At 40.7% G+C, this 26,193-nt stretch overlaps 1 protein-coding gene across 4 annotated transcripts in view; it reads right to left on the bottom strand.

Annotated features, from left to right (window-relative positions):
• The window catches only part of TSPAN4 (tetraspanin 4), a gene marked incomplete at its 5' end in the record, with an annotated part of 415,229 nt that overhangs the window by 27,693 nt on the left and 361,343 nt on the right, over positions 1-26,193 (bottom strand). For all 4 annotated transcript variants that reach the window (XM_084208494.1, XM_084208495.1, XM_084208496.1 and 1 more), the window contains one exon: positions 22,403-22,477. In XM_084208494.1, the coding sequence (XP_084064620.1) occupies positions 22,403-22,477 (75 nt within the window). The remainder of the gene's footprint in view (positions 1-22,402; positions 22,478-26,193) is intronic.

Below are 26,193 nucleotides of genomic sequence, written 5' to 3'. Positions count from 1 at the left end.
ACTGGATGTTCCACACACAACAGAATTGCATGTGCTGTTTTTGCACTGAAAAAGTGGCTTTTACCAAAGGAGCAGCAGCCACCCTGCTAAGTTGCACCAAAGGAGCTGTGTTTTCAAAAAGGCAGTGTTTGAGCTTAGGACCTCAAATGAATTTCTGCCATGTGCCAGAGCCCCTTCTAGGAATGGCACCAAGGTGCTCAAAGCAAACCAGGCAGACTGAATCACTGTCCATGACAGTCTGCTTTGTTCAGGAACAGTTTCTGACAGAGGGGTGAGTTATCCCTTGGAGATGAGCAGAAACCAAAGTGAAGGATTAAATCTGCCACATGTGACAACGATCCCAAGAACACCTGTGAGGATGCTCCTCAGCTGCTTCTGGCTTATTTTGAATTTATTGTTCATGCTTCTACCATTCAAAATGAGCCCCTCTTTCCTAATTAAGAGACTGACTTTTTGCAAAAGAGAAGCATTAATCCCAAGTCTCTCTTTAAAAGTGGAAATTGTCTGTTCCCTCTTACCTCCCTTGCATTCTCTGTCATTAACACTGCCTGCAATAGCTGCAAGACATTTTTATCCATAGGGCATTCATTTGGGTCTCTCTACCTACCTAAATTTAGTAGTTTTGACACCTCTGAAGAGCTCAAATTTGACTGAAATTTTCTATCAGTGTCAAGGATTATGAGGGCACAAGAGGAAAAAAGAAGTCACTGCAACCACACTGAATGTATTTTAAAAAGCAAAATTTACAAAAAACACCCCCATTGTTAAAAACAGGGGATTCATTCAGAGGGGTTTTTAGTGGGCTTTTGATACAAAGTTATTTGGTATTTTTCTGATGCTAAGGAAGGAAACATAAAAATCACTGCTAATGAAATTTTGCAGACACCACACAAAACTTGCCATGCATTAAAGAATCTGCTGATATCACTTGTCCTGCTTGATTACAGAGCCTCAGGGCTTATCCAGACAAATACCAGAAAAGACATCCAAGAAAAAACATGTGAGGTCACACTACAAGACTGGAAACTATATTCTGGAAAGCAGGGAAACCTGTGCAAGGACTGAAGAAAAATGGAGATGGACATGCTCTGAGGGCAATACTCCCAGCTCACAGAGGCAACAGTCAAGGGTCTGTTCAACATCAGCTGCATAAAGGCAGATTATTGTCCTCTACATTGCAAAACTGATACCCATGTTTTCAAAAATCTACTGAAAATTTGAAAGGATTCTGGAGAAGACCCACAATAAAAATCCATCACTGAGAAGAGTGCTTTCCTTCACACGATTAACCTTCTTGGGAAAACTAATAGAGTGACAAGGTCAAAAAGCAGTGTAATTGCAATCTTCAGGTACCCACATGGAGCAGCAGCTCTCAACAGCAGACAGCACTTAATTCTATCACAAAATGACATAATGAGAGTTAGTGGTTAGAGCTTTTAAGACAGACAAATACAAGATAGACACAAGGCATAATTTTATCCATGAAGCAAAAATAAATCCTTGGAACAAATCATTGAGCAATGAGATGCAGTCCATGATGCCTTTAAACCAAGACTCAAGAATTTTTTAAATTACAATTCAGGTGTAATTAGTTTGATTACAAGATTGCAAGATCGAAGCACTATGGACCATAGAGGACTGTAACTGCCTCATCTGATCTTAAAATTTACAAATCCTTCCAGCAGCCACAAGTTTTCCATGGATAGGGACTGGGTTATTCATGCCAGATTATGTCACCTATACCCTGCAGTTTGACCTTTGCTTCAAATCCATCCTGAAAGAACAGCTGACAGCAAACATCTCAGTCTCTCTAGCACATCCCATCCTGGGACTCAGGCACTGCTCCTTTCAAACTGGCACTTGTGATCTGGGGCACAAATTCTCCTCAGTCACAGCCTGACTTATCTCAATGAGCTCTCCATCTGCCAAATCCACATCTCCCTTGTCCGTGTCAACCCTGACTGTCCTCTGGGAGCTGTGTCATCCAAGACACAGAGGCCAGCTGCTCCAGAGCCACCATCTGCAGCAGGCTCTTGTGCCCTGCAGCACATTCATGGCATTGATCATAGAGGCTGCTTTGGTGTGGCCTCCTGGTCACAGTGTGGGAGCCTGCATGCCCTCAGCCCCCAGGACTGTGGGGGACAGGGACCCTGCAGGGACAGGCCAAGCCTGAGGAGTCACAGGGGACAGCTCCAAGATGTGTTGCCTTAACTCCCCTGGTACAAGCAAGCGCATTTTAATCCCTTTTACATAAAGTCAGGACTCCAAGATAAACAGCAAAAGGTGCCTTCAATTTAAGTTTTAGCAATGAATGCCCCATGATTATTTTGTAGTCCAAACAATTGAGTTCTTTTGGCCCTTTTAATTTCATGGGAACACTCTGTCTTTTACCTGTCCTGCCAGCTATTTCCCTGAGAATTTGCAGCATTGGCTTGGCAGGGTGTGGGATCACCAGGACCGTCTCCAGACCATACCAAATTAATGCTCATGAAGTCAGGCATATAAATGCTGGAAAAGGCAGTTTTAGCAAGAATGAAAATCTGTCTGAGAGCAGTTCTGCTGTTTATTCATCATTGATCATTTTCTCTTAACACATTTTCTTCCTTCTGTCAGGGGAGTGCAAAACAGCCTGCTTGGTTCAGGATGACAAACAGCAGAACCTAAATATTAAATAGTAAAGAGTCAAAGAATGCTTTTTTGTAAAACCTGTAAGTAACAAAAAAACCCACAAAACCCCCAAATTAACCCAGCAGCATGAAAAAACTTGCAGGCTGGGATTCGTCTGCACAGCTCACTAAATCCAAAGGAGCAACCTTTTACTTCTACCAGTGCTAGCAGCTTTTGTGCTACTTTGAGAAATCCCATAATGCCGGCATGGGAGTTTGTAAAATACTCCAGATACTGAATCCAGCAACTGTGGTTGAGAATTTTGGCTTTTACTAAAAAAAGATTTACTATAAGATGTTGAGGGCTTGTGATTTATGCTAAAAGTTAATATTTTTAAAATATTAAAGAGCAAAGGGCAAGTCCCCTCCCCCCAGCTCAGTGAGAAGAAAGAGTTGTGTTTGTCATTCTGCCTCGCTGCCATTGTTATCTCGCATGATTTCATCCAGTGAAGGTTGGCAGCTTCCCAGCTCTGGTGAGACTCTGGCACAGCTCCATGGGCTGATGATAGGACTATTTAACAGATGCTGTTGCTATGTAGACTATTTACACTCGTTCAGAATCTCACAAAATAACAAGCACTGGCCATACAGTGCCGTCACCTGAGCATCAAAATGCATTTAAAAATTACTAAAGACCATTTCCTTCTTATGATATGCCTGGGTTTTTTTGCATGTTGTTGTTTGGGATTTTTTTCCCAATCAGATTCTATTTAAATATCTTTTTTTTTTCACAAAGCATGACTACTTTAACAAGAGGCAGTGACCAAATCCCCTCAGCTGTGTACCTGTGACAAGCAGGAGCTCTCAAGTGGTCACACAAGAACTGCTTCACTGTGCAATGATCTGACAACAGATGGGGAAGTCTTTGCTATGCCAACTTTCACCTTTCTTAGGCTTGACTGCTGGAAAATGCAAGAGTCAAAAAATTGTTAGAATCTCTTTATCTATGATAGCTTTTCAAAACCAGAAAAGAATGATACAGGATCAGGTGCTTTTCCATATTCCTACACTTCTTGACATAGTGCTGTGGAAATTTTTGCCATCACATCTGTGAAGACAAATGGAGAAAAAAACAAACAACAAAACCCCAAAAAAACACCACCACCAATATAACAGGAAGAAAATCACAACAATAAAACAGTGGCTCCAATTACCTTTCTAATCAACACAAAAAACATGTTGACTGTAAATTCAGAAGACTCTAATTCAATCTAGTGTTGCTTTGGCATATAAAAACCTGACATACCCTTCTGAGTGCTGGTCAGGTAAGTGGTCGGCATCTTTATCTCTGAATTCTGGAAAATTTGGAAGTCATCAGGAGAACTAACAATGGTGAAACCCATCAGTATCACTTGGAAGTGCTGCAGTACATTAACAGTGAAAAGGAAAACCACAGCTCTCAAACCCCATTGTGTCAAAAGATCGAGTGGCATCAGCTCTGAGAGGAGGAAAGAGTCTGGAATCACCAAGACAGAATGTGGGATGTAAATGTCACTGGAGTCAGAGTGCCCCTGGAGGATAAAAAGCTTTGGGAAACTGGCTGTGTGACACCACAGGCAAACATGCCAGTCAGACATTTCCACTGAAAGAGAAATGTGCCAGTGCTCTCTGCTGCCAGCACAGCCAAGGCTCATCAGCACCACCGAGAGATTCGCACAACTAAAACATGGAGGGCTCCAACAGCACTACAGAAAGTCCTGGGACAGGGACAGGATTCCAACTGTTCTGAAGCTGCAAAGCCACATCCCCATGTACAGCCTTCACTGAGCAGTAATAATTTCTTTGCTAACTTCACAATAGTGCTACCTCTGGCCTAAGAGCCAAATGCACACGGAAGTCTGTGAAAGAAAGAATTCAGTCAAGAATCACAAGTGCTGTAACCTGGAGGCTGAGCAATGAAGAACCGTATCCATCTTGCCAAGAGGAATGTCTCATCACGTAGACAAACAATTTGTTGATAGATAAATGTGCCACAGACAATCTAATCTTGGAAATAGAGCTGAAACCATGCAAATCAGACAGAACAGATATTCAGCTTTTGCATAAAGCAGCTTTGCAGATGAAAAATGACACCCAGCGTACATGGAGTAAATGAGAGGACTGAAACAAGTTTCAATTACAAACCTCATTGTGCTCACCATTCCTTCTACAATATAAACAGGACAACAGAAATGCTCAGATTAATCAACCAGGGGTGAATTTCTTCCCACCAAGAGAATTTACGGAGACATGGGGAAGAAAAATAAAATCATTTAACAAAATAGAAAAAAATTGTGTAAAACTGAGAAAGCTGTCTGTTCTCTGGAGTACTGTTCCACAACAAATATGTGAGGGCACAAAACCACACACAATTTCTGAAACACTCAATTTAGTTGTTAACACAAGAAAAGATGAACCCAAATTTTGATTTAAAAAGGGTTCATCTGCAGGGTCAATTAAAACAAAATGAACAGATAGGAGAATGAATTTATAGGCAAGATTATTAAAGCAGTAGAAGCAACTCTGCTCACTCATCCCCTTTTTTGGGAAAGGCTTTAACGACTCATCTCCTTGGATTTGAGGGAAAAGAAAGGACAGAATCAATAGGATAACTATGGCTCTTCTGGCTATTTTAGATAGATTTATAACTATTTGCAAATTGCATTAAACATCTGGAATTTAGGATGGGAAACTTTTAATTTTCTTTCACAAATCTAATTAACTAAATGAATATGCTCCAAGCAATAGCAAATCCTCCACGTGCATTTTTGAGAAGAGTGATTCTCATGAAACTGCAAACAGCACCAGGCATCCTCTCCTTCACAGGCAAAGTGGGGGGCAAAAGGGACACTTTAAGTCAGCAAAGACGACTTGGGGTTATGAAAATATAACCTCATTTAAAAATGCAATAGCTGAGAGCTTCAGGGTATCATTTTTGTCCACAGCAGACAAGCAGTCTGAGCAGTTTGGTAATGAGGACACAAGATTGGGAAGTGGGATTAGAATCCATCATTCAAACTAATGGGAAAAAAAAAAAAACCCAAACAGACAAAAAGCAGACTGGCACTCAGAAAAACTAGTTGCAGCAGAGATTAATTTTTTTCTGCAGGAGCATGTCACCTACCCCACTACACACCAGTAAGAGAAAGCTCTGGCAGCAAGAGACAAATTACTATTTGCTATTACTCTCATAATAATGCCTACAGAGCCACCTCTGTTTTGCCCTGATACATAATTTATAGAGGGGAGAAAAATGCCCCCCTTGAAATTACGTTGGCCCTGTAGTTTTTAACTGTCAGAGATGATTTCTTTGAGATCTCATTCGTGATTTGCAGGCTTCATTAAGTTTTCGCAAGTAATTTTAAACTTAAATCACCATTGGCAAATCCATCATTTATTGATAGAAACATTAAGACTCTAATGCAGTGTGACTTGTGATGAAACAAGATAGGAAGGGTTTAGGATGGAAAGAAGTGCTCCTTTTTGCCACAAAAAACTGCTTCATCAGGAGAAAAAAAATAATCAGAGAGGAAAAAAATTAGTTTTTCTCTCTCCTGTCACTTTGAATGATGCATGAAGAGTTTTTAAGTTGTTAAAATTATCTTCTAAAACTCGGGTAAGGCAATACAGCTCATCTCAAGAAGTGTAAGGAGTAAGCTTTCTGTTTTCTTCTTGTTTACAGAGGTATTGTAAGGATGGAGTGTAGTAGAACTCCATCCTATGAAAGGCAAGAGAATAAACAAAAGCTTGCCAAAGCAAGTAAAACACAACAGAGAAGCCCAGATATTTAACCCCTCACCAGACTGAATCCCATTATTCTGGCTGAGGACATGTAGAAACAGGAGAAAGATGATGATTCTATTTTGATTCCTATTTAAGGATTTAGTCTGTAGTTATACTAAACTTCACCAAGTAGATAGCTTCCAAAAACAAACAGCATCCAAACACACTTTCCAGAAGCCTGTATCTATCTGATCCTACCACAAAGAATCTCCTTCATCTTTGTAGCCCCTTCCCTTCCATGCAACTTTCCACACAGACAGGGATTTATTGCTTTTTATATTCCAGATAGCAGTTCTGTTTACTGCACTTTATTTACCATACCATTTTCCCCCTTGTCCAGCAATTACTGTTTCTGGGCACCCCCTTTGAACAGATGTGATAAATAAAGCATTTCACACACAAGTGACATCAGTGCAGCTCCCAAAACTCCAATGAGGTGCAAAGAACTGTTGTCATGGAAAGGTGGGTGATGCACAAGCAGAAGTCCCTGCATCTTCTTACCTGTGGCAAAGTGAAGCTGTGCCACAAGAGTTAACACTTCCTGCCCACAGAAAAAATAAGAAAAAGGATGAAACAGAGCTAGAACTCCCTACAGGGCAACACTATGCAACAACATGACAAATTAGGAATATTTGATACAACTTAAAAATGGAGGATAACAGGGTTCCTCTGTCTGGGAGTTGCTCTCTGACTTCAGTGAGGTTGTTTCACTCATGATCAAGAAATGACTGCTGGCTGCTAAACCAGATTTTACCTATTTTAGAATAACTACCCTCATCACTTTGAGCCGTGTGAGTATTTCTGTGACTTTCTTATTTATTTTTAATATATAAATAATGAATAAGAATATATGAGAATAAGAATATTAAATAAGCTGACTGTAATGCATTTTAAATAAACCTACTTCTTCTTTTTTTAGCTCTAAATTAAATGCAAAGTAAGCACCTCTCAACTGCTTGTGGCTAAATTTACCACTGGGAGCTTAATGGGTGTGCTGATGAAACATTTACATGCACCTGTTTTGGCCATAAAGAGAAAAAATTTGCACTCTCAATACATTCAGCTTTACATCCAGCCTCTCCTCTGCCCTGACTGCCTGCTTAATATGTCCAAATGAAAGATTAAATGGGGAAAACTGGAAAGCTTCAAAGTCTAGACTTAAAAAAAACCAACATTTTCAGACACTGTTTAGGCCACCACATATGAGCTGAGATTTATAAAGTTCTGCCATTCACATTTCTATTCTGTTTCAATAAATGCTATTATAAAGTTTTCAGACTAGTAATAAAAAAGCTATTAATGTGTTTCCTCCACGCTAATCAATTCAATATGGGGATTGTGATGTTAACACTACTTTACATTACTGCCTTCATCATTTCTCATTCTTCCAATATATAAAATAAACAAAAGGGGTTTGGATTCCTTATAGATTCATTTTTATCTCAAAGTGAAAGCTGTGTGAGATTTGTGGCTTCAGACTCATAGCTGGTGATAAGCTTCTCCTTCCTTCCTCTTCTCAAACTAAATATATAAAGAGAGTTTAACAAAATTAATTGCAGCATTCACTGTTCATGAATTTCTATGCTTGTGTAATTCATTTCCTTGCAGATAGTGAAGCAAAAGGGGATTCTCTTGCTGCCAAGGTTACAGGATTCATGAGTCAAGCCTGTTCAGAATGAATGGAGAATAAGTAAAGAATCCTCCTCATCACTCCTTTCACTAGGGGCGAGGTTTTAATCGCTTTAAATAACTTGGGGCCATGGGACTGCATTCCTTAGGACAGAGGGACAAAACAAATGCAGCCAGGAAAATCCTGAACAGCCATTTCTGTAACAATTTCTGCAATGTCTAGTAAGAAACATTACTCCCTACTAGGAGACCAGTCATATTCATATTTATCTCTAGCAAAGTGTAAAGCCCCTCATTCAACCCCTTCAACTGCCACTCTTCAACTCAGGCATGATGCAGGAAAGGCAAAACAGTCTGTGCTCACTGAGAAAAGGCAGCAGCATAAAATCTCCCTTTTCTCCCCACCTACTCCCAGTGCCCAGAGCTGCTGACTGGAGAGGTCAGAAAAGGGACTCATCCCTCACCAGGACCATTAATGAAGCCCGGGTGGGTGAGGTGGAGCCACAGAGCACTGCGGGGTCAATCTGGTGCAGAGCAACCAACTCACTTGCAGGTGCTGAGTACACTTATGAGAAATAGCTTTATTTGCAGGAAAAGACCTCTACAGCCACCCTTCCCAAATCCTAAATCCCTTCCTGTACATTCTGAGACAATCCAGGTCTGAGGAGGGATACTGATACATCCAGAAAGCAATGAGCACTTCCTGAGTTCTCCTGGATTTTTAAGTTAGAGAGTGGAAGGACAATTTAATTTCCTACTTCATAAAATGCAATCCATCTTCCATTCCCCACTCACTTTCATAAAAAATCTGCTGAGATAAAAGCCTTGTTTAATTTATTCTCCCATTTCAGCTAGAAATGGATGACCAGTTAAGGCAGCAGTTTCTGATAAAACAAAGGAAGTGACCCAAACCTATATGCTTAATAACATGAAGGCATTTCCCCCCTCTATGTACAACCCTGTTCCAAGGGGAATATGAGAGGCTCAACACTGTGGTCACAGAACACAAAAAAAGAGAATGTTAAGATTCATTCTTACCCAGGGAATTCTTCCCTTGTGAAGCAAATTGCTGCAGTGGGCAGTGCCCTGAAGCACGTGCCTCCACTGTGCTGCTGTTCAGGGTCACTCCACCTCAGAGATGACTTACAGACATGAGAGGGATTCTGGGCACTCCACATCCCAGCATTTTCAGGAACTCTCAAAATTCAAGCCTCTCTGAATTATCTCCAAGCAGGTCAACAAGGGATAGACACCCAAATCACTCTCAGCTTAAAACACATTTTTATTATGTAGGATGTACTTAAGCATCTATCAAATATAATTTTCCTTTAGCATTAATTTTTCTCTCTATCAGATTCCACCACAACTTCAAAGAGCACCTAGAAACTGCTTAAAAACAACCTCTGTAACACGTGTCAAATGCTTTCTTGACTCCACTTAAATCTGTTCAATCAGAACAAAAGTTATCAGCATGCAACCTAAAATTCCCACTAGGAAATTGTTTCAAGAACTGAAGGTGAAGTAGTGGGCAAGCCAGAATCGACATGGGGACCTCTCAGTGTCCTCTTCTCTTGGAAGGTTAGAGACATTGCAAGCTTTCAGAGATCAGAAACTTGATCCTCTTAATTCACACAATTTAAATTGTGGATTCATGGTGCTAAGCTGAACAAGGCAAACAGTCTTTGAGGAGAAAGAGAATAATTCTGTGACTGAAGAAACATGCTTCAAGTACTGCATCTCATCAGCTCTGTTTCTCAGTCCCTAAATGTCACACTTTTCAAAAGAAAATCTATATGGAACAGGACTACTCAACACTTCTCTGATAAATTAATCTTCCCTAGAAGACTTTATATGGCAAAATACTTGGAAAGAGTAATACTGGAATCCTTGAATTTAATGTGCTATTAAAAAAAATATATATATTAATGAGATGTATCAACTCTAAACATAAAAGCTGTGGAATGGATGAGGACTTACCAAGTGACCCTTACAGACTATACCACTGCATGGCATCCTGCTGAGGCCAGAAAAAAGCTCCACACACAGTCTGTGATTTAAAATATGCTATTAATCCACACTGAAACTGCTTCAGAAACACATGTGAAAAGGTTCACATGTCCACCTCCAAACCTGGCTGTTGGCATCTACCTGATACACAGAACATAACAGGGACCACACACAGGCAAATTCACACCAGGACATACCACAAGGCACTTGAGAGTGTCACTCCAGCCTCTCAGGGAAGAATAAAGCTGCCCCAGGCACACAGCAAACAGGTTTACTCCAAAGGGCCAGTTACTCCAGCAGAACATTGCTCAAAACGTGCCTGGAATGGGCAGAGGAATGCCTTTGGATCAGAAAAGTCTCTCATACCTATTTCTAGATCAAGCAGGGAGTAGAGCTGTGCATCTCAGAGCCTGATCCAATCTCCTCAAAGAGGGACACAGTAATTTTGGCAGTTCTGAGGTGTCTAAGGAGTGTGCTAGGAGCTGCCCTGGATCAGGAGCAAGGAATCTCAGGAATCCAGAATCCAATTCCTCTGGAATTTGCATGGTCCCACTACTTATGGGAAAGCAAAAATCCAAATTCTCCATTTTACCATACATAGTAGCTGATACTTAAAGATGAATACAAAAATATAAACATAACCAATCACAAAATCTAATAAACAAGCATGTGGAAAAAGGCTGTATTAAATCCTCCAAAATTCCAGTTTGATGTGGAATGAAGTCTCTCCCTGCTGCCCCCTTAGCAGTTTGATATCAAGCATATTCTAGGAATTCAAAGTATTTTTTAAAAAGTAATTCCAAGTAATTGACAGTCAAAGCCTAATTGGAAATGCAGTCATTTCAGTAAGTATCACTGAGGAAAAGCTTGAAGTCGCATGTTCAATTTTAACTTAAATGTTCTCCTTTTGTTTAATCACTTCAAACTTATGGTGTGCACCAGTGGGAGCATTTTGTTATTGGAAAGCTTTTGCCATTATATGCCTTCAACAAATTACCATAAAACCAAAAAAATGAAGTCAAATGGTTGGTAGATATGCAGATTTCAGATACACTCAATTTCCATAATTTCTGTGAAAAGTGATAACTAGTTGCAGCAGATGCCCAAAATTAATACCCAGAATGAGACAAAAAGGCTGAAATGGGAGTGTTAACAGATAAATATTTCATCTGCTCCAGAATATGTAGTGCCCTGGCAGGCACCACACTTGGGATATTGTTTTGCCAGCACAACGATGGAAAGTTCTGAACAAGAAATGCCAATGTCATACACGACAAGAGAGGACTCTGTCCCACAAGAGGCTGGAGAGTTCTTGAACATTGGAAGAGAGCAAATACCACTCCTATCTTCAACATGGGCAATCAAGAAGATCCAGGAGCTATGGGCTTGGAATCCTAACCTCCATCCCTGGGAAGAGGATAGAGCAACCAATCCTGGAAACCCTCTCCAAACTCCTGAAGGACAGGAAGATGACTGGGAGCAGTCAGAATGGGTTTACAAAGGGGAAATCACACTTAACTAACGTGAAAGTTACCCAATATATGGCAACCAGCTCTGTGGGTGAGGGGGGAGCAGTGAATGTTGTTTCCCTTGCCTTTACACAGCTTTTGACACCTGCAGCTCTGCAGAGAAAGATCTTGGGGAATTTGTGGACATTAAGTTGACCATGAGCCAGAAATGCACTCTTGCAGCAAACAAGGCCACTGTGAGAGTTGTCCAACACTGCAACAGGTTGCCCAGAGACCCTGTGGAGCCTCCATCTGTTGAGATAGTCAAAACCCAACTGGACACAGCCCTGGATGGCCTGTTCTCACTGCTCCTGCTTGAACAGGGGCTTGGACTACCAAATCTCAAGAAGTCCCTCCTAAACTAAAGAATTCTGCAATTCCATACCCTAGCATGGATGCTGCACAATCATTGAGAACATGCATGGAAAAGCCAACTTGCCATAGCAGAGATTCGGAAATTAATATCCAGAGAAATGTATATTTAATTAATTCAATTTCTTTTGGAAATATATCATCTTTCTGTAGCCAAAATCCAACTAATTTCTTATCAGACAACAGCATCCCACATATTCTGCATCACAAGATTAAGACATTATGTTTGAGAACAGAACTCCCTGATTGTTGCAGCTTCCAAGCAGTGGGATCTCCTACAGCACTGGAATACATCATTCCACATACTCAAGTAAGCATTATTTGGATCACTAACTTGGGAAATGGGAAAGAGATTTAAAAATACTAAAATTGAGGATAATAGCTTCATGAAAGAAAACAGGCAGCTCCCACTGACTTTACTTAGGGCAGGATTTTACCATATCCAAAGTGGTGACTTGTGCATTCATCCTGTGCTGACATGTGATACTGCACTGTGCACATAAACTCCTAAAAGGCTTTAAATGGATATGCCAAAACTGTGATAGCCAGCAGCAGTTCCAGTGTCCTAGTCACACTCATCTAATCACCTCTCACTTCAGCCTTCACATGCAAACTGACACCTCCATGAACAGAGCTGAAAGAGAGAACACTTAGGGCAGGCAGTGGGAGAAGCAATCCTCACAGCTCTCACTGATAACAGTCAGTATGAAAGAGCTGCCCCTGCCATCTGGACATAAATCAGTGTCAAAGCCGGCACCAACCAGGCTTCCAGCAGAAACCCAGCCCCAGGAAGCCACACCTGGCTGCTGAATGGGCACCTGCAGTGGTGGCAGCAGCAAGGGCACTCTGCTGACATTTACTTAAATATCAGCCCCACTTCAAAGTATGCAGTACATTCTCTCCATTTTCTTCACAGTCCTCAAAAGAAAAGATTTTTTTCTTTTTTTTTCACTTCCCAAGCTGACTGACCTTGAAAAAACCATTTCTTCTCTTTGTTTGCACAGATCCAGCTGCTTTTGTGCCAACTACAATGCATTTCCTATTCACAGAGAAAAAGGTAGACCTGAAAGAAACCTACAGGACATTTCCTTGGGCATGCTTGTTGCAAAGAGAGTGATGTTGATTCTATTCACAGCTCTTAAATATCCCTGCAACCATTTTGATTAATGCAAATCTTGTTGCAACTCCTTTGGTCCTGAATTTTTAAAAGAAAAACTAGATGTCTTGTGTGATAAATCTGACAAACATCTGGTTCTTAATCAAAATCTTACATGCTTTGTGACTTTCTGCTTTCATTATATCTCTGGATAAAGACTTTTAGTAGTTCCTCAAATATCTTCAATGATCGTTTGTATCTTTTCCATTTTGCTTCATTTACATAATTTACCAATTTAACATGCAATGTAGTTTGCACTTCAATATGCCCTTCAAGGTGACCTCTGAAAAGGTTTCCTAAATGCTGAGGTTAGGACTTTGTCAACAGAGGGAACATCAGCACTGCTGAAGGAGATGACCAGACGACCTGTATTGTTCTGCTTTCCTGTGGTTCAGAGGCAAGGTGCAGATGGCAAAAACGTCTGGGAGAACAACATCACCCTTGGATTATGGCAGTTAAGTGCAAAATGGAGAAAGCAAGAATGTAAAAACATATACTGTTGTAGAATAATTCCATAAGCTACCACAGAAATCAACTCATTAAGAAATTGTATCAAAGACAATTAGTAACAGGAGCAAGGGAATATTTGGGTTTTGACAAGAACAGCCTCTTTGAAAATTCTCTTTTCTCAGGGATGCTTTCCCTGCAATTTAAAGGCATAGAAGAGGGTACACAAAATGACTGCAGTACAATAAAGTGAATTAAGATTGTGCCATGGTTGAAACAATTTTTGCACAAGCCTCACTCATTGCTGATGCCAGGACGCTGCAGCACAATTATTTTATATTACCATCATCCAAATTATCAGAGGCACTGTATATGTCAAGTAAGAAATGTGTGCACTCAGAAAATGTAAAATAAAGCTCTTACTCTGTTCCCTGTCAAGACACATCCCTTTACACAAAATCTACTCTGTCTTCCAGCTCAGACACTTCCTACTATCAAGTCAGTCAGGGATTTTGTTGCACACAGATTCAGGGAGCCCAAGATCCCAAATGATTAAAGATTATTAATTCATATTAAACATGATTTCAGCAAGCAGGCATCAATGACCACTGATTGGTAATCACTATTGATTATGCTGGTTTTGTAAGTCTGGGGAATAGATTTCAAAAGTTACAATGGCTGGTGCCCAGAAAATTGCTAACCTCCTTCCTTATGCATGAACTTCACAGCAAGAATTCAACCCACAAAATTATCAGTGGAAAAGACTGCACCACCTTGCAGTGCAGCAATATTTCCAATGAGAAGCCTTGGACATATCAGGGAGTGTGGGTAATACAAAGCCCCTGAGCATGATTTGTGGCCTTGAAGTCAACCCACTCAAGCCTTAAGAGAACCCAGAACTGATAATGGTTTGGAGCTGCTGATCAACAGATCCCTGTCTCAACTAGTTCACTGCCTACCACTGCTGAGTTAAATCAAAGGAAGGAGTTGAAGAAACCTCAGCTGCAAATTATGCCTAATAAAGTGGTCAACCTCACTCATCACTCTTCAACTGCAGCTGACAAATTCAAGACAAGGACTATATGAGATTGGCCTGCTTACAGTCTGATAACGCAAAAAGTCATCTTCCCCTCTCTTTTTCTAATACGTAAAAAATGTTAAGCATTTAGTTTACTGTCATTTTCTAATGTTGCCTGATATACATTGTGACACATCAAAAATGTTCATAGAATGAATAAAAAATGTGCTGTCTGTTTCAATATACTACCTCAGTCATCCCTCAGCATTTGATGTTGCCTGTATTTAAATGCCTAAAGCTGCCTTAATTATTTATTTCATCACCTTTCTAAACCATTCCTTTCTCCCTTCTGCTATTCTTCCCTTTGTCAAATAAAATTGTTTAAAACCAGTGCCAGAAGAGAAGCAGGCTGGGGTGAGTCACCAGCTATAGCTGATGTTGATGAGGTGTGTGTAATCCAGTGCTGCTCACTCCACCTCTGTCAGTACTCAACACTACTGGTGTGCACTCAGTTCCAGATCCTCCCAGATGCTGAAATGGCTTCTTATGCAACCACACGTGAGTCAAAACTGAGTAAAAACCTGTCTTGTGGAACAGTAAGGTCCCATTCAATTAATTCAGACAAGAGAGCAGTACACATTTCCCAGGATACATTACATGTCCAGGATTTGGCCTTTAACATCTCTTCTCCCAGTCAGCAAAAGCAGAACTGAAATACTCACCTCTTGTAATGCCCTTTAAGGGATTGATGGAAAGCACACAGATGTGCAAAGTATTTAAAAACCACCACTACTGTATGCCAGAGTCTTCCTTGGGAGAAGCTGGTTGAAGACCTGCACCACTTATATTTTGTCTACTGTGAAGCCTGAAACTTGAGGTGTGGGAAACAGATCATTGTAAAAGTGCTCCACAACAAAGGCATAATTTGACCTTCTCCTGAGATCTGAGTTAACCTGCAATTAAAGATTGCAAACTAGTAAGAAGGAAGGCAAATCACACCTCTTCCTGCTGTAGATTGATATATTACCAAATACTTATCAGGAAACCCTTAGATGGATTTAGGGATGTTAGGAAATAAATGATACATCCAGTTGGCTTTAAGTCAGGCAGCAACAGCTGTGTCTGATTCATCCATACTGATAGGGGAATTAATATCCCAGTCAGCCAGTGTGGAGGTCAGGACTATACTTCTCCTAAGAAAAAAGCACTATTCCTGTGCAGTGGGACACGGTGGAAAATACTGAACTTACTGCAGTATGAACAGAAATCCATACTGCCAAGGATGAGACACCCACCTTCATCTTCATTTCTGAACTCAGCCAAAGTAGGAAGACAGAAGGCATAAAGAGCTGGCAGGCAGCTGCATTATCTGATCTTTACAAAGGGTATTTGTGTTAGGCATGGAGCTTAATTTAGGAGAGTTTGATTTTCCTTTCCCTGCACCTATTCCCCTGCTAACATTTTATTCAAGAAATCAATTACGCCTTGATCAACCATTGATCGAGAGTTCCCAACGGGGAGCACTAATGCATTTTATCTGCAGCCATTGTTCCTAAATACACCCATTTCTGAGCATGCACTTAATTCTTTTCATCAATACCGTGCTATCCTTCAACAAGCCTGTTAATAACATTTTGGAAGTGCACTTCCAGTGAAGTCCTACTTAGACAAATGAATTAGTGAAACTACCGGGATTTCCTTTGGTGTGCTTGTTTTTTTTCAGTCGCACAGGCAAATAGATTCCATGTCCCTCATCTCCTCCTGCCTAAAAAAGGTTAAAGTGATGTGTTGGAGTTCAAGATACTAAATGGAAAGCTGTTCAGAACAAATGGAAAAAGCTAACCAATTGTGCTTTAAAGCAAGCATTCATTATTTTTCACTAAATTCCTATATGGAATGAAAGATGTGATGCCTCTTTACACACTCCAGAATTCTTCACTGTCATTAGCGTTTTCCTAGCAATATTTCTTTTAAAGACCCATAAGGTGCAAATCAACTTTAACAAGACTTGAGCATATGATTAACTCAGTCACATGGGTTCAAGCCTGCACTTAGGTTATGAGCTGAACAGGGAGAGATTTAAACCTATGCCTGACTGCTTTGCTGAAAAGAAGCCAAAGTAAATTTGCTATAATTAAATTCTTTTGATGAAATTTCTGCAACTCCCTATTGTGGGACACCAGTACTGAAATGCTAATAAACTAGTTAAAATTAAGCTTATTACCAAGTAAAATAAACCACAGAGACACTTCCATCTTTTCTTACTTTATACCACCATTTATATAACATTATTTTGCGTTAGAGAAATAAAATACTTGACCAGAGCTGAAACATCTGACTCAAAGAACAGTAATTGCAGTGCATCACCATCCAGGACACAATCTATAGATTCCTCCACATCTGCCTGCACTGGTACTGCTGTTGATCCTGAAAAACAGCTTTTAGCTACATCAGCACTCACCGCAAAACCCAAATTCCAGAACAGTGCCAGAGAGCAGGTATATGCCAGGAACTGCTTGATTGGTGGACTTGATAATTTTAAAGGTCTTTTACAAACAAACCAAATGGAATTTTAACTGGAAAATAAAGCAACAACACACAGACTGCTCAGAAACCATTGCATACATATGCCAGGACTTGCACATCCTCACAGAAATACCAGAGAGAGTTCAAATTGCCCTTGTCCTCTAGAGAGCCTTCCCTGCATGCTGACAAGTGCACACACCAGCCACACAGATTCTGTTCTGAAATTATCTCAGCCCTGCACAGCAGCAAAAACAGCCCTGTTCATTCTGGCAAAGAGGATACAGCCAGCCAATAATTCTACCACCACTCAAGAGTTCCAGCAGTGAGAAGGGGATGGTGTAGGGAAAGTCAAATGCTGTGGAGAAACACTGCTAGAAAAGGGCCATCTGACTAAAGAGTGATGCAGTGACCATTCTGCCAGTTTTGCAGGATTTTCCACAGCTTGTTGTTTCCCAATAACTTAAGACCATCTCTGAACTGCATACAGTTTGGGTGATCTTGTCTCTTCACTTTAGGCTCTGTTTCCCCACTTTCAGCAATGTTAACATGCCCTGTGTGTGCATTTTGGACAGCCCTGTGGGCTGTGCTGACTGGGAACATGAAGCACCTCATTACCTGAGGAGACATCTCTGCTGCACTGTCAAAGGAAAACATGGAAAACTTTTAAGCTCTCTTGACAGAAGCCCAATGAGAACAAGTTTCTGCAGTAGACTTGAACTAAACTTTATATATGAATAATTCCATCAGGTTTTTGAGAATCCCTCCCTCACACCAGTGAGCAGCTCAGCAGGATCCGATCATTTCTGTGAGCAACTGAACCAGGGCAGCAAGTGGAAGAGATTCTGGTTTTCCATTTTCTAAATCCAAATGTTTAAGAGGTTGTGAGGGCTGAGCTATATTTGAAATCATATCCACTAAATTTCAACCTGCTGTCTTTGTATGGGATGAGGCAAGATACCAATCAGAAATTAAAACAATTTTCAATTTCTTTTCAGAAACAAAGCAAGAAATGCATCAATCTACAGAATATATTTTTTATAAGATAGCAGCAAAAGCTATGTTGGAGCAGCATGGAAAACAAGAACATTTTCACACATTTCATGAAAAACAGAAGTAGCCATTATTTTTCAATCCTCTGGGGGCTATTCTGTGGGCCATTTTCAACACAGCTAAGCAGGCACAGAATTTAGGCTGTAATTTTCACAGGGACCCAAGTGAGTTAATGGCCTAATCTTTATTGAAAATTCTCATCTTAACTTCAAGTTGCCAAGCAGTAACTGCTCCCATAATCAAATATCATAGTCAGTGATTCTTCAATGCTTTTGTTCTTTCCTGACTTATTTATGTTTCATGTTATGCTTGACATTTAAAAATAAGAAAAACAAAACAAAAACCCAACAAGCCTCCCCCTCTCCCCCACCAAACACAACCCACAACAAAAAAGCCAATCCCACATTATGGTGGTTTAGTTATGTTCTTTCATTTGTGGGTATTACATAGCTCTGCCTGGAAATCCTATAAAATGCAGACATCTACTGAAAAAAACCCACCTATTACAGCTGCAAAAAAGTAAATATGGACTTTTCTTTTTCTATGCTTCCAGGAGAACCATCACAGTAAAAATAAATACAGACACTAAACCCAGGAAGATTATACAAGTTAGAACTGGTACAAGACTGTGCATTTTATTAGCATAATTTACATTCTAGCAGGATCCAATATGGTGTTGAGAAATATGAGTATCCAACCTCTGACAGGATAGGGCTCTGCTGCTTTCTCCTATCACAATAAAATTAAGGTTAACCCTCTCAGTACTCTGTGGATCTGTTATAAATACACAGAGAGCCTCATATAAAAATGTCAAACGTATAAAAACGCCAAATGCTGCTCTCCATTGATGGAATCAAAATAAAATACACTAAAGAGAATATTCTGCCTGCAGCTAGGTAGCCATGCACATAACCATCCACATGACTCCAAAAATGCCACTGGAGTTTAGGCTGCCTCAAATGGGGGCATAAATGTAGCCTGAAAAAGTACTGCACTCAGATTGATAACAACCTGCCTTAGTTCTCATATTCACACCTACTCCATTCAATACCCAATCCCTTGGGCTGCTACTTCTGACCTCAAAAAATTAAAAGCCACACCTTAGGAACTTTTATATGAATGTGTGCAAATGCCAACAGGAGTTTCCAGGTGCCTCAGGTGTTCACACTGAGCTGAAGACAGCCTATGAACCAGCCCCTCTGCTGCTTTGGGAACAGCCAGGACAAAACAAAAGGGCTACAGGTTTTTCCTGACAATGATCCTATAGGAATGCATTCCATCACAGCCCATATTCACTTCTGCAGAAGTCACGAGATTCAGATTTTGCAATACAACTAGCCAGGACAGTTGGAGAAATAGTGAGCAAGGTGTGAGCTCAGGCCCTGCCAAGGAGACCTACAGTGCAGTTACATGAGACAAGGCACTACCCCTTTTCCTTCCTGCACTGTGGATTCCTGAGCTTTATCCAAATCCCCCTCTCTTCACAATATCACACTGGAGAGCCAGCTCACAAAAAGAGTTTTCAACTTCAGGGCAGCTTTTATCTCATTAGATCAAGATGAACCTTTACCCATCAAGAAAAGAAAAGATGACATCCTAGGGCAGATTATCAAGTTGGCTGCTTAAAAGCTCAGAGAAGACCAAGTCACTAGAATGAGAGGCAGAGACAATTTTTGGGCTTTTCCCAAGCTGACAAATGAGAGCAGTGGAGAACAAGTCAGTTGAGGCTGTTGCGAGTCCTAGTTCACCTCCACAGCTGCACACCCTTCCACAGCAAGTGAATAAAAGCCCTGTGCCACCACAAACTATCTGTGAATGGCTGTAAAGAACTTTTGTCATTGTGCTTTTTAGTAACTAACACAGCACTAAAGCAAGAGCCCCAGCAATGGACACAGAGAGGCTGCTTCACTGCCTGGGAGCCCACACACTGTGTCCACACCCTCCCTGTGGCTGGTATTGCTGAGTGATCATCTGCAGAGCCCTTTTCTCCTGCACACAAAACTAACTTTACTTTCTTCTGATGGACAGGTGTCAGTGTAGAACGTTCATTCACTGATTTTCCAAGGATCTACATTAACTGAATTACTGTGGTGGACTTGTCTGGGTTCCCTATTTCCCATACACGTGGCAATATTGTTTTTTACATCAGGAAAGCCAGCACACAAACTCTAACCATGCTGGATGAAAATATTAGTTTTAGGCTGCTGCTGGTTTATTTATTCTGCGGGAGGCAGGACTGCAAGCGTAACACAAACTATTGATTTTCTCAGTATAAGATTTAAAGTCATACAGGAACATTAAGAGCTTCAAATTTGATCATCTGCAATACCCAGACTACAGCAATTTGTTAACTCAGTAAAACTGCACTTGAACTGGAGCCCATATTTTAGACTCTGTTTTGATCTTACAGACAACTGCAGGGTACTACCTCCTGCAGTATGTGAATCAGAGGAAAGTTAATTTCCTGATCTCTTTATTAACAATCAATAAATCCCACTGCAAACCAACAGGCTGAAGGAGGGAGGGAATCCTTCTGATACTTTTTCACTGTTTTAACCTCTGAAGAATGAGGATGAACATTCTCTGTGACACACCTGTCAACCTAGCAGCACTGACTGTCTTATGAATAAAAATACTTCATTGGTTTCTTTTCTTTCCTCCATACCCACACATTTATTGATCTATCAGCCTCAACACCAGCCAACAACAGTTCTATCAGATAATGACTTGAAATACAATAAATATTTATTTTACTAACCTAATCCAAAACATTTTCATTTATTTCTTCTGGGTTCAGGACAGGTCTTTATTTTAGGTCTGCCATTACTTTAGAAACTAGTACAATTACTCTTTGTAAGATCTCCTAAGCAGAGGATCTCTTTCCTTTCCCATACTGAATCTAGGTTGTCTCCATAATCCCTTTTCATGACAGCTCTCTTCCACCTTCCTTGCACTTCTCATTATTTCTATAACCAAAACTCGACATTATATTCACAATGAGGCAAGTCTGTAATACAATGACATGATAATATTTTCTAACTGATTTTATCTCTAAACATAAACAAGTGTTGTGTTTGGGTTTTGGAGGCTCATTGCATACTAAGTAGATGCCTTTACTCCTGTATGATGTGTAGATTTTTCTGCCAAGAGCTGACAAATAATTCAGAATCCAATAATGCATACAAGAAATTTTAAATTGTCCCTTCTACTGTAATTACCTGGCAAGCTAATTCCATGTTCCAGCTACAGAATGCTATAGAACCTTGCTCTTTAAAGTGCTTCAGAAGTGCATCTGACAATCACTCACTGATATAACTAATACATAATTACTCGTATCACTAATATACAACTAATTATATTAAAAATTTATGTATTAATGAACACAGTGTTGTTTTCAGTTGTGGGGGTTTTTATTGCTATTGTCTTTCCATTCTTAAAGAAAGTGTTTACCACTCATGTACCTGATGAATGTTAATTCATGGCAAAATTTTGCCACCTTCCCGGTGATTATTAAGTTCCCTCAGTCTTCAATTGTAAGGGACTTTTGATTTTGATTAGATAAGCAGATGGCACTTAATTATGCCCTTGTTTTGGATTTATTAATGTAAGATTTTTTTAAAGAAAAGGACAAAGATAATTCAGGTAGGCAATATTGCCTGTACAACTGAAAGAACAATGGTCAAACATAAGGAAAATGTGAAAGCATAAACAAAAGCTGTGTTTATTGAACTTTCATGCATTTACCCTGGCTTTCCCCTAGGCTCTAAGTACACATGTGCTGCAAGGAGCAGTGTGGAAAGATAATGAATTTTATGCCTTTGCCTGTGTGAGGACACTTCCCTTTTAACAGTATCAATGTGGCTCTTAAACCATAAACATATTTTTAAAAATCAAACTCACTCTGATGGGTATCTCTTCCTACATACTCCTAGTAAGGTTTGTTGGCTTCTTTGCTTTTTTTGCGGGGTGTTTTGGTTTTTGTTTGTGGGCATTTTTGTGTGGTTTTTGTTCCCTTTTCCTTTGTTAATGACAGATGCACTTGGCAGTATCTGTGACCTTGAGTTGTACACTTGAGCAAGCAAGACAGCCCAGTCCTGCCAGGCTGCTTATGTATTCTGAGAGAGCTCCTTCTGAGAGGAGTGTCTCAAGGAAGACAGAAGCATGATGTGCATACCAAGCCAAGTGCTTCATGATTTATTTATAGGGAAAAGGGGCATATAAATTTGCTGAAGGGGAAAGAAAAATGAAGAATTTGACTTACCTTGTCGGTGTAGACGAAGAACAGAATCACAACAGTGAGCTCCAACAGAAATATAATTAACAGCATGATAAAAAACTGTCAAGAGAAGAAAGGACAGTGGATAAAACAGAAGCAAAAGCCATCAACATCTATTTCAGCTTTTTCTGGATGCACAGCAAGTAAATTCAGCAGATCATGCAGGATGGGGAGTGGGAGTCATACAGGCAGCAGGATACAAAGCGGCTGCAACTGAAAAAGCAGATGAAGGACTAGTGAGGAAACACCAGTGTCTGGGCATAGGCTTGGCTCATTTATAGCACCAGTTTCAGTAGAACAGCTTAAAACCCCACCAAGAGCAAGCCAGTGCTCTCTTTGACAGCAAACCTGGAGGAGCCTTCCCATGCTAGGTTTTCTTTTTTATTCCCCCCACTGGATATTAGTGATGATACCCAATGATATCCATGAAATCCACAGCTTAACTTCCCACGGCAAGAGAAGGTAGCCTGGACCATAAAGTCACAGCTCCTTTCAAGAGTAGCTGTGGGATCAAGGAGGAAGTGAAAGGTGTGCCAAGTTAGCTTTATGAGCAGTTTCAGAGAGCTACACAAATCACCCATGAGTTTCAGGTGAAAGGGGCTGATTTGTTCTGAAGGCATCAAAGCAAAGTTGGGCCACCCCTCTTTTTTCTCATAAGCCTTGGAACTGCCTAAAACCCAGGGGTCGAAAGCTCAAAGGACTGGATAAAAAACTTTAAACTCAGGGATTTCAGGAAGGTTTTCTAAAGCCCTCTGCCCTTTCTTGATTGACTTCAGTGAGAGGAACTGCTGGCAATGCCAAACACTTCTGGGAAACTACACCCTCTGCTTTTGTTACCACACTGGATGGGTCTGCAGCAGCATCAACACAGCACTTGCAAACTCCAGAGTGAGCGCTATCAGAGCATTAAATGAAACTGAGTTTTGCATAGATAGGTAAAGGAGATAGTAATTTTGGAAACATTTTAGGCTGAGGCAAAGGTCTGGCTCCCTATAACACAAAATTCACCCACTTAGCAACCTGTAAGGGTGGAATTCTAATACTGAGCAACACTGGCTTAATTGGAATCCCATCCCCACGAGAAAAATGCAATTACTGTCTCTTCAACCACAAGGCTGCAAACCTACAAAAGTTTAATAGCTACTAAGCCTTTATCAGAATTTCTGCACTGCCTGGTAAGCCAAAACCAAACCTTTGAACCCATGGATTTATGTGACTGAATGGAGGGCAAAAAGTCACAAAGGGGAAAATACTTTTCTTCCCTAGTACAATTACTGTGTCTACAGAAGTCATTGCATTTTGGCCCATGAATCTTAAATTATTTATTTTCAGATTTTCATCACCAGTATTTTCACACCTGCCTGACCCTAATACTGGATCCTATTACTGCCCAGTTTTGAATCACAGACCTCATTTATGCCCATGATCCAAGCTGATTTCCATATCATTACCATCGAACACTGACCTTCTGTATGGCTTTGCAAACCTGTCTTGGTGCAGCTTGCTTATCTTTTACAATTTTAGCCTGCTGCCTAGCACTAACTGAAACAGGACAAAGCATATCCCTCTTTGCAAAAATGCACAGACACTTTGCTCTACCTATTTGGCTGCTCTACCTATTTTGCTCATCCATAAAAGCATCACTTATCCAAAATGTGCATGCGAACATCATTTTCTCCACGTGAAATTCCCTGGCATAGACAGGATTGCATGAGATAATTTCTAGAACAAAGGAGTAAGACTGTTTGTTACCTATTATATACAGTGATCAGCATTTCCTACCACAGGATCTCAGTTTCATCAGCTTATCATTTTGCCAAACCTTAATTGTCTGTGCTGATATATTCTGTGCTTGTTTCTGTCGAAAGGATAAAAGCTTTTGGAAGAACGTCAAAAATAGCACCCCAATTACTTCTAAGAATGAAGCAGGGCAAAGTATCCTATTCTTCCCAGGTTAAATTTCTGGTGCTTTAATTTGAAATCCTCTCATACTGCAGTGTTTAGAGCAGGGATCTGACACAGTGCAGCTCCATTTCAGGCACAGAAATTTCAGCCTTTTGTCTTACCCAGCTACGAATTGATGTTGTGGGGAAGTTATTTGCTTTCAAGAGTCTGAATTTCACACATCACAGAGATGAGAGGGCTCAGCAGCTAAAGCCTGCAAATCGTACACCCACACTCTCACACACGACCAGACAAGCCACAAACCATCCCACAGATCTTTTCTGCTCCTGTGGTGCCTTTCTGCCATCTCCCCAGAGCCAACAACCTCTAGTCCCACTTCACAGGACATGGCCTGGAACAGGGGGTATGCACAAGAACTGGAATAAAACTTAGGGATCTGTTTTTCCTGTGCTCTCAAGAAAGTTTTTCCTCCCTACTCTGCATGCAGCATCATGGAGAGAGTACAGATGAAGCCAGGGAGTGACTGCAGGAGAAAGGCTACCCCAAGTAAGAACATTTTTAACAGCAGATGGAGAATGGTTTGGCTTAGGATATGATCTGGCTACAAGTTTTAGAAAAACTGGACCCACAAGCAGCAGACAAGCAGCAGGAGACATTTGTGCACACGGATACTCAGGAGGAATGAGGCCTTTGAGAGGATGGTGGCCTAGGGAGGACCCTATGCTGGAGCCATGGAACAAAAAGAGCAAGAAATGAAGAGTGGCCATAAAAGAAAAGCACCCTGTGCTGATCACCATGACTGAGTATAATGTGCAGGGAATGAACTGGAGACTGGCAAGGGGGAAGGAAAGCTGTCTGGAGGGAAGTTTCTCCAGAAGAGGCGTTTTCTCAAGTACATAATTATTTCTTAATACTAGGATCAGTAATTAAAATTTCATCTTAATTGGTAACAAATGCAGTGAAATTTCACATCTCAAGAGTATTTCCCCCTCCAACACCAACTCTGCTAAAAGCTACCAGCTTCAGACTGGAGCAGAGAGCTGCTCTTGCCAGCTGCGCCATTGTGTCCAATGAAGGAGGCTGGACCTTCTGGCAAGACCCTGACAGGGCTCCTGCCTTCCTCAGGTCATACTAGAGAAATAGACATGACTCTGACATCAGAAGAAGATGCTAAAACTGTGGAGTCGAGCACTCAAAATTTAAGAAATATCAGAACAAAAATCCTCTCAGGGATGGTTATGTATTATGTCTAAGTCTTTCCCTACACAGACTGAGAGGGTCCTACGAGCTGGGAATTTGGTTTCATGCACTGCAAATCTTGGAAGCCATACAGTGAACCAAAACTAATGTACATTGTTCAGAAAGTCAAAACCTAGATAAGGATTATCCTTTATCTCCATAGAAAAATATTTTGGTTTTATATAAAAGTATAAAGTATCTAATTCTATGGGTTTTTTTTACATTTGGAAGCACTGACAGAGCCCACATGGCTACATCACAGATAACTAACAAGTATTAAGAATCCCCCCGTGTGCAGACAGTAGAGACCTGTGCTGTATCTCATTACAAACGTTAATTAAGTGAGCTCAACCTTGGCACAGAGGCTTCACTCTCATCACCTGGTAAAAGCTACAAGCATTTGCATGGCAGCTCATCTCTGATCCCCCTTCTAAAGAAGAGCTGTACCTGATCCCAAACCAACACCTCGGAAAGCAGCAATCAAGGCTTCAGCCTGAGCTGGCTGCAAAGCAAGGCCTGAACACTGCAGCACATCCTGCTACTCACCAGACTAAAGTGCAGGTGTGGACACAGGCACAGCCTGCTCCTCTAGTCCACAGCACCTTCCAACAGGTCATTTTCAGATCCATCCT

Source organism: Fringilla coelebs (assembly GCF_963513975.1).
Source record: "Fringilla coelebs genome assembly, chromosome: 6".
NCBI lineage: Eukaryota > Metazoa > Chordata > Aves > Passeriformes > Fringillidae > Fringilla > Fringilla coelebs.
The sequence above is the reverse complement of the archived record's forward strand: the minus strand, read 5'-3'. Positions and strand labels throughout refer to the sequence as shown.